This window comes from Xyrauchen texanus, chromosome 35, assembly GCF_025860055.1.
Source record: "Xyrauchen texanus isolate HMW12.3.18 chromosome 35, RBS_HiC_50CHRs, whole genome shotgun sequence".
In the NCBI taxonomy this organism is placed as follows: domain Eukaryota; kingdom Metazoa; phylum Chordata; class Actinopteri; order Cypriniformes; family Catostomidae; genus Xyrauchen; species Xyrauchen texanus.
Window position 1 is genome coordinate 26,308,679 of NC_068310.1, and position 17,352 is coordinate 26,326,030.

At 37.1% G+C, this 17,352-nt stretch overlaps 1 protein-coding gene across 1 annotated transcript; it reads left to right on the forward strand.

Annotated features, from left to right (window-relative positions):
- Window positions 1-281: 281 nt before the first annotated feature.
- masp2 (MBL associated serine protease 2) lies at window positions 282-16,529 on the forward strand. The gene is made up of 11 exons (XM_052105260.1): window positions 282-600; window positions 767-980; window positions 2,306-2,483; window positions 2,691-2,822; window positions 8,998-9,194; window positions 11,440-11,587; window positions 12,813-12,931; window positions 13,021-13,099; window positions 13,991-14,113; window positions 14,237-14,311; window positions 15,376-16,529. Exons 1-11 carry the CDS (start codon window positions 590-592, stop codon window positions 16,155-16,157), a joined length of 2,058 nt encoding a protein of 685 aa, XP_051961220.1. The 5' UTR covers window positions 282-589; the 3' UTR covers window positions 16,158-16,529.
- Window positions 16,530-17,352: the final 823 nt, after the last annotated feature.

The window sequence follows — 17,352 nt, forward strand, 5'->3', positions numbered from 1 at the left end:
ATTGTAATAGGTTTTCTAACATTTAAGAAAACTAAGCTATGAACAAAGTTGAAGCAACTGCTTTGTAAGATGTGCAGTTTTTTAGTGTACATACTTGTTTTGTTCTTTGCTTTGTTTGCAAGTAAACAGAAAAAATCAATTATTGACAACTGGCGAGAGGGACAGACTCCAAAAACTAGAGTTAATTTGACCCTTTGCTGACAAGCGCTGTCTAAGAGAGGACCATATTTGTAATCATCAGGTTGAATTATTCAGACCTTTTATTTACTTGGTCTGAAACCATCTGATTGCTGTTTTCATCTTAGCATAGAACAGGAACAATGACAAAATCCATCCTTAAAGGAGGGTAAAGGTGATGTAAAGGGTTAGCTGATACTCTATGTCTTCAATCCAATAACTGATACTCTCATATGACAAAATGAACAATAATGAAAATCAGAGCAGTGCTGTTCACAGCAATGTTTGCACAAAGTCGTTTTGGGTGGCTGGTTCAGTAACCTAGAGGACATTAGTGTTCTGCATAGGTGTTTAGGACATATTGTCCTTAATACGTCTTTGTGGGATAAACTGAAGTTTGAAGCTTTCTGGAATGATGAACAGGTATGCAAATTGTTCAAATGTGTTAAGTGTAATTTGTTAAGTATAGAACGGGGAAGTTTGAATTGTTAGAAGTGTGTCTTTTTCAGTATGTTGTCATTGAAACAAACATGAATGTCTGATATCACAAAATTTAGTTTTTGTTATTTTTCTCTGTGCTTTGTTTTAGTCTATGTTTGGCTTTGGTCCTGCTTCCATTCGTGTTTGGCTCAGAGCTAACAGGACTGTTTGGGAGCTTCACCTCTCCCAACTTCCCAAATGTCTATCCAAACAACCTGCACATGGTGTGGAATATCACAGGACCAGAAGGACACCGATTACGCCTCTACTTCACTTATTTTAGCCTGGAGCCTTCTCACCGATGTGAATATGACTTTGTTCAGGTTAGATCTATGTCTTTAACAGACCTTTCAGTGTCAAATCCAAATCAGATTTAATTAGAAATCTGATGATATGGCTAAATGCCAGCTAAACTGGGTATTGGTTTTTCCAAAGGTTTTCACCATGATAGATACCTATAATTTCCCCCATGTTTCAAGTATAATTGGTAACACATTACTATAAGGTTCCATTCATTAACCTTATTTAATGCATTAGGTATCATTAACAAACAATTAACTGTATGTCACTTTTTTTACAGCATTAATTCATCTTTTTTAATGTTAGTTAATAAAAATACAATTGTTCATTGTTAGTTCATAGTGCTAATGTTAACAAGAACAACTTTTGATTTAAAAAATTTACAAGGAAATGTTGAAATTAACATTAACTTAGATTAACAAATGCTTAAAAAGTATTGTTCATTGTGAGTTCATGTTAAATTATGTTAACAAACAGAACCTTATTCTAAAGTTTTACCATGCAAGTAATTCCAAAATCTGCTTGTAGCTACCAATAACTTAACTGGAAAAATAACCATTTATTCTGTGTTTCTACATAAGCTGTTTAGAGGGGCCACCAAACCTAATATAAAACACAGATTAGATCTTTATCTTCAAACACTTAAAAAAAGAATTTAAGTATTTTGAACCCCCTTGAACGTTTTCGCCACCCAACCAGGGTCCGCCGGGGTCATCTTAAAAATAAGGGACAAAGTTCGTCCTGTATTGATTAGATACGGGATGCATCATTTCATCTTTGAAATGAAAATAAGGGATCACTTGATGATCCCTTAGGCTATTTTATGAGACGGATGGCAACACTATCTGCAAGTATAATGCAACATAGGCCTATATAACCATCTTGCGAAAAATAAAACTTAAGTTTAATGATATTAGATTACTAAAAGTAATTAAAAATTTATGAAAAGTTCTAAAAAAAAACCTTATGAACAATTAATTAAACCTCTCTATCATGTAATACACCATACTATAGTTCCCTATTGATCTGCTAGTGTATGCTAACCAGTACCGCCACTCCCAATAAGCAGACTATGCTGTCTGCGTAGGGCACCAACTCCCTAGGGAGGCACCATCTTACCTACAGGCTGCCCTTACTCACACGTTATATGTTATTCAAGGACCCGAAAGCAGTTGGGGAACACATACCCCCCTTTGTAGTGCATTCATTTGGCCAGCGGCAGCATGATGCTATCTATGTTCTTTATGTGAGCTTTTTATGCAAATTCAGGGTATAAATGATGTTTGCTTATAATTACTATTACTTGTTTAATGCGTTACTTGCTGAAACTGACAACTGGCTGTTTCAGGTGTTCTCAGAAGGAAATAAGACTGTTCGGTTCTGTGGTGAGGTAGAGAAACATTATGGCGATGCACCAAAAAACACTATCATCTATTCTGCTACCAACACGATGTCCATGCTCTTCAGATCAGATTTCTCTAATGAAGATCGATTCACAGGGTTCCAGGCATTTTATTCTGCAGAAGGTGATGGAGATAATGGATTCACTGCTTGCTGTCTCTCTTAATAGATAATTAGTTCATTTAAAATCTTGATTGAATATACAGTCATTTGTAATTTGCCATATTTAGCATTTAACTATATGGCCCACATTTAACTATATGGCCCAAAATCCTCAAGAATAAGTGCAAATAAAAAAACGTTGCTAAACGGGCTCTTTTCACTATTTACAGACATTGATGAGTGCCTGAACACTGTGGATGGAGAGCCCATGTGTGACCATAATTGCCACAATTATGTGGGGGGATTTTACTGCACTTGTAGATTGGGATACCAGCTCCACTCTAATAGAAAACACTGCACTGGTAAGACTGATACAAGAACAGATGACACCTTTGGTCTGTAGTTACTCTGCTCATTGATTCTGTGAACTGACGCTGTGATATATGCTAAGGTGTGGTGTACACTCATTTGCACAAAATAGCAAGTTGTGCAATAAATACAGTAATGAAAAAAAAGAGAGGTAATGAATAGCCAGACTGTGATCTCATTAAATATTGCTTTGTAGAAGACCATGAATTCTTGATTATTGTATTTATCTCTGATTGTATTGAAAAAGTGCTCTTAAATGATTTCTGCCTAAACTCACTACAAAAAAAAGTACCATAGTATTAGCATGTTTTTTCTTTCTTTTATCATGGTCCCATGATCATACCATGGCTTTTTGAACTTCTACCATGGTAACACCATGGTATTCTTTGAAGTACCTTTGAAGTACCTCCATATAAATACCATTGAATTTATTCAGTATCATGGCATCTGATACCTTCAGTGTACCAAGGTTCGCCACACTTTCGCCATACTGGCCATACTATGATGTAATTTACTTTTTATTTTAGATGGTTTTTAAAGAGTTTTATGAATTTATCATTTTTACTGGTACACGCATTAAAAACTCATATTTGAGAAACAGACTCCGTCTGATTGCTTATAAACATCCATTGCAGAAATGTTGCTCTGTTTTTAAAAATCCTATTGAAGAAACAAAACTTTGTGAGAGCTGAGCTAACCCTAATATGTTCAGGAAATATTGTCATAGAGCTCAATTCTATGATTTATGCTGCAAATGATGAATGTTGTACATCACAGCCCTATTGAAACTACCATCAAAACAGCAGGCTGCTGGGCAGCTACTGCTCACCACACACACTATCTATCAGCGCTGACTGCGATAGCATAGGCTATAATCAAACAGTAAATGGAGTCACCAAATAGAAGAGTTGTTCGCTATATCATTGATGGGGGGGTGTCACAGCTACTGTAAGTGCAGGAGCACATTTATCTTTATTTCCCTTGTAGGGATTGTTGACCCAAAAAAAAAAAAAAAAAAAAAAGAATTATGTCATCATTTACTCACCCTCATGTTGTTCCAAATCTGTTTGGCTTTCTTTCTTCCATGTTACACAAAAGGAGATGTTAGGCAGAATGCCAGCCTCAGTCACCATTCACATTTTATGGAAGAAAGACATCCAGGCTTGGAACAATATGATGGTTCAGAAGTAAACTAGGATTGATTTATATTTTCCGAAATAGTTTTTCATGCCCTCTCAAAAGATGTCTTTTTTCTCACAATACTTTTTGCCTGCCCTCGCAATAGATTACGTTCCCCTGCAATAAGATTTGCATTACCTTGCAATACTGTGCGTTCCCTCATAATACATTGTGCTCCCTCACAATAAGGTTTGCATTCCCTCTCAAAAAGTTTTGCATTCCCTCACTTTAGTTTGCTTTCCCTTGCAATAGTTTTTTGTAAAAATTGTTTGTGGAAATCATGATTTTTCTATGGTAATATTGTCTGTAGTAATCATGTTTTTTTGATGGAATCCATGGTTTTATTATAGTAATATCGTATTTTCCATGACTTTGGAAAAGCCAAGAAGGCAACTTTGACGCTGCTTCAGAAGATGATGCAATGGGAGCACCCCCCGTGGGCATTGACAATTATGCCAATTTAATTGGCTGGTGAAGCTTGGGACTTCATATTGAGCATTTAAGCTGGGGCCTTGTGTCACACCAACAGAATTTTTCTCTTTCAGGACAGTGTATAAATCTCTTGTGCTCCAGAATCTTAAACCAGCTTCGCTGTTGATCTATACCCGGTCAGTGAGAATGGGCTCTATACTTCTTCCTGCTGGTGCAAAAGAATCACCCCTTCAAAAACACTTCCATGTTTGCAGTATATTTATTGCTCTCCTAAAAGAGTGAAGAAAACCTAAAGATTCACTTGCTGAAAGCACGTCTTTTTAAAGACGCAATATTATGCGGGTAGAAGTGTTTCCACTGGTGAGCCTTCTTTAACAGTGCTCATTAAGTCTAATTTAATGTGAGCTCATAAAACTCATAAAGCTTGGCTCTAGCGGATTGCGTTCATTCTGAAAGCTGAATCCGCTCCCCTCTCTTCCTGCTTGCTCCTCCTGAGAGACTGTATGAGTGAGACAGAGAAGGAGATGTAGAGCGCTGAGATTTTTGCAGGATTTTTCGCTGCCTCAAGCCTCCTCTTTCTCCATATCAAGCGGATTGGCCTGAACGTGAAGATCGGCGCTCCACAATCGGCATGCATAATACGATCACATTTGGCAGAGATAAAGGGGAGGCTAATATTGCTGTGTTCTCATTAGTGAAACATACATGCAATCAGGTGAGGAGCTTGCTATTTTTTCACCGCCTTGTCGCAACATGAACTTAGACCTCGTTGTGGGGCATGCATGCTGGATAGACCAAGTGAAGTGGTTTCTTTTACATTCCCAGGACAACACTCTCACTTTCCCTGCCATTGTATGCTGGGAATGAGAACAGTCTTTGAAGAATGCCAGAAGTCTGCAGCAGCATGACTGACAGACCTCAGAGCTGTTGTACACAAAAGTGGGCAAAAGTTGGCAAAAATCCATCAGAACCAACTCAGTTGCGCTGAGCAACACATGGAAAAGGACTTCTCATTGGTCCATTAAGGGTAACTTATCACCAAAATCCTCTGGCACATCTCCACCCTCATCCTGAGATTTAGACTACTAAGGATAATACAAATTTCTTAAAATTCCTTAAACTCCAGAGGCAACATTAACATGTGGCAAAAGCTGAACAAAGAAGCCACAAAGAAAGACAGAAATGTCCAATCTTTTACTTCTAACATGGACACCAACTGCTCACATTCACTCCATGTTTGTTCATGGAACTGTGTATGTAAATTGCAGTTGTTTGATTACCACAACATTCCACACAAATTGAGTTATTAAGATTTAATTGAAAGCATGTGTGATATTTCATCTTTCAGAACCATATTTAGACTTTAGATGCATGCAGAACAATGCCTAGAATATTTTGAAAGTGGTTTGGAAAAGAAATAATGCATGGATAAAACTTTAAGAGCACTGATCTAACTGTGTACCTTAAAATATGCAAATGAGTTCCACACAAAGAAGGGAGGGTGAGCCACACTATATGGGGCCCCTCTGATTTCAGCAGCCAATCATGACCCTGAAATAAGAGGGTGCCAAACTGAAGTCTTCTCCTCACCAGGAAGGTTTAATGCATCCTTACAATCAGACACACCTTTATTCTGTGTTTCCGGCCGGCGAGCCGGGAGGCAGTAACAGATTATACAACATCGAAGGCAATGACAGATACAACTTCCTGGTCCCACTCCAAGAGGGAGAGATGCCAACAGAATGCAAAACATATAAAATCCTGCATCTCCCATCCAATGAGACTCTAACATGATAACAATTCTTCGTTCTGGTCCCACTCCATGAGGGACAGTAACAGTATAACACCCTGCTCTGAGCCTCTGAAGGAGAATGTAACAAATCACTTTTGTCCTGAATCTCCGGTCTGAGTGATAACAGATGTAACAAAACACAAACCATCCACCGTGCTATGTCTTCGCGTCACACACAGAGAGAGAGAGACAGTAGAAGATTGACCAAGTATCAAGTCTCACTACAAGAGACTATGGCGACACAAAGTTTGGAATCCCTATACCAGCGACAAGATTTTGCTCTGGCTATCAAACCTTCTCTTCAAGTTTCGTGCATCTGTGTGTTTCAAATAAAGAAACTGACATGAGGGCTGTATATCTGTGTTCCAGATTGCAAGAACCCTCTCGATGATTCCAGGAGATCAGCATTCCTCAGCTCCTTCATGTCCAAGGCTGTTGAAATGGAATCTCTCTCCTTCCCCACTGTAACTTTTTTTCCCCAATATAAATTATATTAACAGCATAACAGTTTGAGTGTAAAGTTTAATTGAACAATTAATGTGAAGTCCAGAGTTTCCTTTATAATTTTGGTACAAAAACTGATGATTATTTTACTTAGCATGAAAATCCTCATATGTGTTTCTATGGAAGCAAGAAAACTTGACATTTTTAATGAATTTCCAGTTTATTCCCTGTTTAAATTGAGATCTTGAATCAGACTCATACTTTTTAACCCCTGTATGTGTTTGCCACCAAGGTCACCATTATTGTGGTTTCAGGACCAGGTGCATTTGAATGAACATCTCAAACATTGATAAACGTGTTTTCTTATTTACATCATGATTTGCAAGAAAGAACAAATTTAATGAAGAAAATATAGGCTGTCATCCTATGCGACCGGAACCAAGCAGACGCATTTACGTGCACGACTTACCGAACGTGAAATGCTGCACTGCAATATCAGCTGCTTGTGAAGCACAAATGGTTTGCATGTGCCGCGCATCTTCTGTAGTTGATTAGCGCAGTTTCATCACACTTAAATAGTGTTTAGGTTCCTGGTCCGCTCACAGGTGTTGCATGAAAATGACAATGGATTACAACAAGAGGTAGATTGGTATTCCAAATGCAGGTGCGAGGGATCTGTTTAATACTCACGACTGTTGTAACCATGATTAATCTTGTGGATAGTATGTGTTTACTGCAAATACCATGGTTTAAGCATGGCTACTGAATTAAAACCATGCTTAATTACAGTAACCATAGTTGAACCATGGCTATTTGTAGTAAAATCATAGTAACCACAAAATTTTGTTAGTTTTCATTTTCATTTGTTATTACTATGGTTCATTTAAAATCCAATATTTCATATACAAACACAATATTTGTACTATAGTTACTATAGCAAAACCATGGTACATTTTGTGGTTACTATGGTTTTACTACAGTTACCATCAACTACGGTTACTATAGGAAAACCATGGTTAATTTATTGCAAGGGAACCCAATATAATTGTGAAAGAACACAAAACAATTGCGAGGGAACACAAAATAAATTTTTAAACTACTCAAATTCCCTCCCTGTCCTCTAAAGGGCTCTGTATAATGGTAAGTAAATGATGACATAATTTTTCATTTTTGGTGAACTATCCCTTTAAAGTTCAATATAAAATGCTAATGTTCACTGCAGTTCTTGACAGAGTTTATTAGCTTTAGCCTACAGCACACTTCAGCAACAGAGTGATGATACAGTGGGCAGTGTCTCGCTAGTATGCCTGTATGAAGCAGTTGATCTCTGTCAGTCTAAGCGGGTCCAGGTTAATAAGCATTGGTTCCTGAGGGAACAGCGTTATAGAGATCAGGGGAAAATTGATACCTGTTTCAAGCTGTAATACTGGGTAATTAATCACAATTACTAGCTTAGACGTGCCTCTTAATTGTTTTTCTTTGCTAATGGGGTAGATAGAGACATCACATCATGTGGGACAGAAGGAAAGACAGAAACAATGACTCGTGTCTGAATCATTTAATCATATGAATTACCAGACCTTTGCCCTCCTCAGCTGAGTTAGCCAAATTTGTTTTTGTAACATCTGCCTTAGTTAAGAATAAACTGCAACAGATTGCAGAAGAAAAAAAAAATCTATGGCCCACTTGTGGACATTTTTCTATGTTAAAATACTTTCTCCTATATCAGCTTAATATGCAGAAACATCTATACATAAGCCATTTGTAGATTGGTTTCGCCACAAAGTGTAAACATTGTGGCTCTGTGGCATTTTCAAAACATTTTACTGTTTGTTTGAGCATCCTGGCCAGCCCAACACAGCAACACTGGTTCAACCAATGGCTTGAGTTTGGGGTGGGGCTCTCTGTTTGACTGACCATTGCCAGAAGAGGAGTGTTCAGAATTATTTTTGTAATTCCATTTGGTGATGCTAGTTACATCAAAATTACACTCTTTAGCTTTACAGATTAAGCATACATGTCAAAAGTACAGTATAAGCTTCATTACCTCAAAACCAGTATTGTTTTATTCATCTGGAATCAGTTAGCTTTAGCCAAAATAACTTGTTTTGATTATCAGAATGCTTGTAGAGCTTCTTAAGTGACTCTTAAATGATACTCTTATGGTAGGAGTAAGTATAAAGATATTGACATAAAGCCGTTTCTATCTTTTTATGCAGACCCCATTGTTAAATGTGGCTTGGATAGTTATCTGTTGGATTTATATGTGTGTGCTTTGGACAATTGTCAATGAGTTTGAAAATGCATTTCTTCCACTGTAGTTGAGTGTAGTGGGCAGGTATTTCAGAAGAGGTCAGGAGAACTGAGCAGTCCAGAGTACCCAGGCATTTACCCCAAGATGAGCCAGTGTGATTACACTATCAGCTTGATGGAAGGCTTCCAAGTGACCCTGGACTTCCAGGACCTATTTGATGTGGAGACTCATCCTGAAATCCTCTGCCCTTATGACATCCTCAAGGTTGGTTATTTCACAATCAGCAAGCACTGACAGCAGTCCAGCTGGTATGGTACATCAAGCCTAAACAACAGCCATGACAGGGTCCTTGTGGGTGCTTTGGAAACTGTCTATACCTTTAGCTAAAAAAAAAAGATATTGTAGAGTTTGCCAAGCCTCATGACAAGAATTTAAAAACTCTATTCATGAGTTTGTTTTAGAGTTAAAAGAAGAGTATTGCCCCCAAATTAAAATGCTGTCATTATTTTCTCACAAACATGTAATTCCAATGTTATGGTGTTTTTTTCCCCTGAACATATTCTAGAGTTGGGGTACTTGAGTTCGGACTCGGAAGCATTTTACTCTGACTCGAGACTTTCGGATTGTGATTTTAGATTTTAGAGAAGATAGTCCGGCCAACCCAATCTCATGAAAATTCGTACAGAATTTAGGAGTTGGCTATTTCATATGGTCTAGCATGATGTTGTTCGCATGAACTCGTATGACTTCATCATGTGCAAAATTTCTAGATGTGTAATGCGGAAGTAAGCGCAAGTTCCGCGCACAAGGTTTTAAGGACATGCTTATTAATATTATGCCCTTACCCAAACCGCTTATCTAAACTTAACCAATCAGTAGAGTGTCTAAACATGATAAGAAGCTGTTGTGTGTGACAGAAGCAAGTAATTGTCGCGTATTAGATGGAAACGGTGTCAGCAATTTGATGGTATGGAATTTGTTGGAATTTGAATACCCACTGTTGTTACTCCGGTTTTAACTAATTGTGTCCTTGAATAAAATGCTCTTTACACACAGTCTCTTATCTTCACTGGGTATGACACACCTGTGAGTCCTTATGACTTCAATAGTTTCCGGCTTAAATTAAGCTCTGAACTCCTTGGGTTGAAGACCCATGGTGGCGTATTTGGCTACATCTCTTCGAATTTCACTTCACTCCGTCACACTTGCAAAGTCCGTCTCTCAGAGATTGTGCAGAAGAACACTATTTTATGATTCTCAACACAAACTCCACAAAGACAGCGTGGCAATGATAAATGCGTATAGGAAGATTGCGTTTTTATGAAGTCAGATGAGATAACTTGCCTCCAAAAGTGGAAGGAGCTTTGTGACAAGTGCAGTAAGGCAAAGAAGCGATGCAGCGCTAAAAGCACCGATTCAGAGAGATAAAGGCCTGCTGGAAAAGTATGTTAAAAATAGTGATGTCAACCTCAACAAACTATTTTTATAATGAAAACGCTTCTCATCCCCCCTGGAACACAGGAAGTTTCCTAGTGTTTCCTCCACCGAAAACAGGGACTTTTAAAAATGCTCTCCATAACCGCAAACTTTGGAAAGCATTGACATTAGGAGACTGAAAACTGTGTTCTCAAACTTAAACGGATTAATGTGGATGTGGCTTAAATTTCAGTCTGACTTCAGAAGACTTGGAATATAGCACACAAGCCATATTGACAAATTTGATTGTACTTTTGTGTCCTTTTGGGATGTTGACAGCCCCATCCCCTTCACATTTATTGTTTGGTGAACCTTGAATATTAAATGTTTGTGTGAACTATTCCTATTCTGACTATTATTGCCACTGTTACAAATGCTGTGTCCTATAATGGAGTTATAAAGGATTCATAAATCAATTTACTAAGATATTTTAAATGGTTATTAATATTACTGCATATTTAAGGGGTTTTGTACTTTTGAACAACTGGAATGTTGGAATGCGATTCATGCTAATGTAAAGTAATTTACATTAAATATATTGTGTGTCGAGAGACATACCATACATTCTAGTGTCCTTGCTGGGTGTTAAGCGAGATTTTAGAGTGGTTAACACAGAGAAGATTGTATCTCTTTGAATATAAACATGACAAGTGTGTAAGAGTGTTTGTTTTTTGAGCTGATTATTATACTCTGCATCAAAGCTCATTTGTGTTTAAATGACTCAGCCCTATAACTTGTCATGGCATTAAACACCTTTAAATGGCTTTCTCCATTCTTTCTCATTGCCTCTAAAAACAAATATGGTCTCCTCAGCACTGATGCTAAGCATCAGACTACTCCACTAATCACTGACCTGAAGGCTGTTGAATACATAATGTATGCCCTCTCGTGCCCTCCACAACTGGCAATTATTTCTGCTCACCCTCCCACCTCCCTGGAGACTTGTTTATCTGTTGCCATTTGTACACACAATTCAAACGGTCCACTTCAGCTGTCTGAGTGAAATAATCTCTGCTTTGTTTCTTCTTGTAAGATCACCGCAGGTGGGAGGGAGTATGGCCCATTTTGTGGGAAGACTCCACCAGAAAAAATAGAGACAGGCACACACGAAGTGCATGTGACATTCCGCTCAGATGGCTCAGGGAAGAACAAAGGCTGGAAGATCAAGTATACCAGCACAGGTAGTTTACAAGCCACTACTCTGTGTAATGCACCGTAGTGTTTAATATCAAGGTGTTTTACATTTACGTTTAAATTTATGTTCTTAATTCAGATACTTTCTAAACATATGCTTTCTTACCAAAGTAACTTTGAAAATGCCCAATGCCCATGTTTACACGCACATCATTTTCCAGTTAAGTCCACATTCTGGTTAAGCCTGCCTGAATTATTATTTTTTTTACATGCTCGACAGCCTGTATACAGTCTTTGTATCCATTAATTTTGTTTGGAAATGGATATAAATTAATATTCAGTTACAGTGCATATTTTGATTATGTTGACAAGACCCAAAAATCTGATTAATACAGGCATATGCCAAACTGTTTCATTCAGATTATTAGAAACACGAATACTGTCTTATAATTATGGTAATCAGGTTAATGCGTTTGAATGAATCCTACATAATCAGAATATGTATGAGCAAATTCGTATCAATATGGGAATATTCTTGTGCGTGTACATGTAACAGGAGGTGGCTGGTAAGTAATAGCAGTGTGGTATGTGTTAACCTCACTCCCTTGGCGACTGATGCTAGGGGCTGTAGCATTTAGCCTCCTCGTTAGCATGCCCATCCCCCATGCTGGCCGACGCTGATTCGAATCCCGCTCTGAGCGGGTCGAGCAGGACCAGTTACAGTGGTGCCGTTGACCTGGATGGGAGTGAGGTTTAGGGGAGTGAGTGTAACAGGAGGTAGCTGGAAAGTGATAGCTGTGCGGTATGTGTAAACCTCACTTCCTTGGCCTCAAGAGGCGCAATAGCAACTGACGCTAGGGGCTGTAGCCTTTAGCCTCCTCATTAGCATGTCTGCCCCCCATGCCGGCCAACACCGGTTCGAATCTCGCTCAGACCGGGTCGAGCAGGATCAGTTACATTCATAACCGCAGTCATAGAAAACACTTAAAACAAGATGTGCCCCTAAACATATAAAGGCTCTAAGATCTCTATTTTGTTCAATAAAAATAGTATAATGGTGTGCAACCTACCACAAAAAGAAATGTTTTTAACCAGCTTTTAATTTCAGTAGGCCTATTCAGATCTGATGGCTGTCTGCAGACACATTTCAGACATGATGCGTTAAGAATCACATAAACATTTAAATGACAAGAGTTAATGATCTGGTTTCCAGAATGTGTGCTTTCATTACCAGTTCTGTTTGACAGTGCTCACTGTTTCCTTCTCACATAGCCAAGCCGTGTCCAAACCCTGTGGCTCCTAAACTCGGACATATTGACCCCAAGCAGTCTCAGTACATCTTGACGGACACTTTCAATGTCACATGTGATCGGGGCTATGAGTTAGAACTGGTAAACATTTTTCCTTTAACTATCTCAAAGGTGAAAGAAAGCTTGCTATGCTCTTTTGTAGACTTAAAAGTGACTTCTTACATCTTCAGGGGGAGGAAACATTGCCCTTTTATCAAGCCACATGCCTAAAGGGTGGATATTGGAATGGACCGATGCCTGACTGCGTCAGTAAGTTCTGAAATCCCAGATAAGCATGAAGTGTGTCTAATCTTCAATGGGGGTTTACTGCAACATGTCGGAGGGATGTTTTATAACCTGAAATGATAGTTCAGGTTGAAGTGTAGATTTATTTTCAGGAAATACATAGCGATGACACTCATATTTAAAAGCTTAAATATAATTAATATTTATAAATATGTATTTAAAAGGTAAAATAATGTTTTTGAGCAGCAAAAAATTGAAATTGATAAATAAATTAAATGAAAGATTAAAACAATAAAACTGGCCTTTGTAAAATGAGTAAATACAAGGTTATTATATATATATATATATATATATATCTATATATATATATATATATATATATATATATATATATATATATATATAATGTTCCTTTCTTTTAATTTAATTTATTCTTTATTTAATTTTCATCAAATTATTTGTTCTTTTCTCTCTCTCTCTCTCTCTCTCTCTCACACACACAAACACACACACATACACACACACACACACAGACACACACACACACACACACACACACACACACACATGTGTTGGTCTACCTATCATTATAAGGACCTTCCGTAGACATAATGATTTTTATACTGTAAAAACTATAGATTCTAATCCCCTAAATCTAACACAACCCCTAAACCTAAACCTCACAAAAAACTTTCTGCATTTTCAATAAAACATTGTTCACTATGTTTTTCAAGCTATTTAAATTATGGGGAAACACTAGAAATGTCCTCATAAACCACATTTATAGCATAATACCCTTGTAATTACCAGTTTGTAACCTGAAAAATTGTCCTCGTAAACCCATAAACATGCCTACACACACATATACACACTATGGAACATTTCCTTTAATTTTGTAAATTTTCTCTTTTGCAGTTGTTGATTGTGGAAATCCTGTTGAAATTTATAATGGAAGTGTAAAATTCAAAACAACAACATATCAATCCATGATTGAGTATTCCTGCAATAAATTCTACACAATGGAGGCTGGAACAAATGGTAAGGGACATATTTCACATCATAGTTAATGGATGGAAACATAATACTGATCAACTAGCTGCCATAGTTTACAGCTACTGCACATAGAGGACAAAGCCTTAATCTTTTTCTATTTGTAATTAGGAGTCTATACCTGTGCACATGATGGCTATTGGAGAAATGCCCTGGGTGGAAAAATTCTCCCAAAATGTTCACCCAGTAAGTATAGTTTAATGCTAATGGAATTAGATGTACACTACCGTTCATAAGTTTGGGGTCACTTCCTCGTTCTTAATTTTTTTTCTTTACATTTTAGAATAAAAGGTACATCATCAAAGCTATGGAATAATAGAAATGGAAATATGGGAATTATGTTGTGACTAAAAAAAAATCCAAAATAAATCAAAACTGTGTTATATTTTAGCATCTTCAAAGTGGCCACACTTTGCCTAGAATTTGCAGACATGTACTCTTGACATTTTCTCAACCAACTTCATAATGTATCACCCCGGGATGCTTTTTAAACAGTATTGAAGGAGTTCCCATCTATGTTGGGCACTTATTGGCTGCTTTTCTTAATTATTCGGTTCAAGTCATCCACTTCAAAAACTTTTATTTTAAAGATCAAAAGATTTTTTTGTATCATGAGAAAGATTTCAGGCAAGTGACCCCAAACTTTTGAATGGTAGTGTACATTACCTGTCAAAGGTTTGGACACACTTGACTGAATTTATGTTTCTCACAATATTAAAATCCCTTTGATCTAAAAAGGTGTACTGTATGCTTAAACGCTTGAAATTTGTTTTACAGGCAAATTTACATTGTGCCTATCTTTTTGTTTTTTTGGCAAGTTGCCAAACTTTCAGAATGCGCAGAGTTTGTAGAAATGTAATCTAACTTTGAAGAAGCTAAAATATACACTGAAAAAATATAATGTAACATTTAAATTAACTTGTTGTTTTTTTCCAAGTCAAAAATAATATTTAACATGATTGAATCGACCCGACTACCTATGTAAGTTACTGTACAAAAGTAAAGCAAAAAAAAAAAGAAAGAAAAAAAGGGTACTTTACAAATAGCCCCTTTAGGTAACAACTGTTGGTGACCACTTTTTACAGACATTTTATGAATTTTTTGGTAACTACATAATTCCCATACTTCCATTTGAGTTATTTCAAAGCATTGATGAAATCCTATTAACTGGCTGTGTATATCAATTGCATATCTTTGAGTGTAAAAAACAAACATCTAATCACTGATCTGGTGTCTGTCATTCTTGAAAGTTTGTGGCAAGCCCTTAGGGAAACTATCCAGAGTGATTGGTGGGAAGGATGCAGAGAAGAATGAGATTCCCTGGCAGGTCATGATACTGGTGGGCTCCAAGTTCATAGGAGGTGCTTCTCTGGTGTCGGATGACTGGGCCCTTACTGCTGCTCATGTCCTGCAAAGCTATAAAGATTCCTCCAACCTGATGCTGAGGATGGGCATAGTCACATATAAGGACCAAAATGCAATAGTTGCCATTCCAGAGAAAATCTTCATTCACCCTCTGTACTATCATGATAATATTAACTTCAATCATGACATTGCCCTGATTAAACTGCAGTATAAGGTACCTGTCACTGAAGCAGTCATGCCTGTGTGTTTACCTGGGACTGAAGAGCGCTTTCTTTTGAAGGCTGATGACAATGGTAAAGTGTCTGGATGGGGTGTACGGAATACAGAAGGACGTGGAAGATATTCCCAGAGTCTCCAGTATGCACTCTTACCCGTTGCTGATTTTGAGAGCTGTAAAGCTAAATATGATTCCACAGTGTCAGATAAAGGGAAACTAGTAGTGACAGAGAACATGATATGTGCAGGGTTTGTTCAGGGAAAGGTAGATTCATGTGAGGGGGACAGTGGAGGACCTTATGTGTTTTTTGATGGACAAAGTGAAAGTTGGTTCATAGGAGGTATTGTGTCCTGGGGTTATGGGTGCGCCCAGCCTGAGTATTATGGGGTTTATACCAAAGTGAGCAATTACCTATCCTGGATTAAAGAGATAATGTCAAAAAACAGCTAAACGTTGTGAAAATGCTCAAATGTTTGAATTTGTTTTCAATGGTTTCATTTAGCAAAATGTAGCTAATTACTATAACTCTGCATGTGACATCTCAGTCCTGTAGGTGATTGCTGTGTGTTGTAAGATGCAACAACATTCATAAATCAGTTACAGAAGTCAAATTCTGAAGCTGAAATTGTTTTTATTGTGTTTTTTTGTGATTGTATAATGTGAAACACATGTTCACCTTGCTACTGAATATCACTGAGCAGCACTCAAGGAAGCCAACTATTAACCTTAGCACTGGGTAAGTTTACATGTCAGGGACTATATCTTCTTTAAAGATTTTTTTTTAATGATTTATTATTAAGGAACTATTTTTGCTAATAAAATATACTCAAGTCTGTGTATTACAATGATTTTACCATGGGTAATGAGGTTGTAAGAATGCCTTATATTTATGGTAAAAACCACATAGTTATTCTAAAGTATAGCATAGTAGTTATTCATTAATCCTTAATAGTTTCAAATTTCAAGTTTTATTTGTCACATACATAACCATACACTGTACGACATGTAGTGAAATGCTTGATTTGACTTTTCTCCCCACAGTTTACGATAAAGATTTATATATATATATATATATATATATATATATATATATATATATATATATATATATATATACACTGTATATAGATAAGGAGTAGTTATAATAGAAGTAAAACCACAAAAAAAAACCTATTAAAAAATGCCCATTTAAAAAACAATAAAATACACAAACATTTGGGGAAAGAGAAATATACTAAAGTATGCATATGAATATGAAATAGTGCATTGTGATAGATGTAGATTAGCAGCAACATTTTGACTGGCAATATATATATATATATATATATATATATATATATATATATATATATATATATATATATTGTGCAGGGTAAAGTGCAAGTGTACAGTAATGTTCAGTATGTAAGAATATTGGTCAGGAGAATATTGCATCAAGTGTGTGGTGTTGAATAGTGAACCTAGTCCTGGAGTTGTCCTTGGTTTAGGACACAGATGGCCTGGGGAAAGAAGCTCCTCCTCATTCTCTTTTTTGGCTATCAGGGAGCGGAAGCGTTTCCCTGACCTCAACAAAGAAAAGAGTCCATTATTAGGATGGCTGATGTCTTTCATGATCTTCCTGGCTTTGGCCCAGCATCGTTTGCTG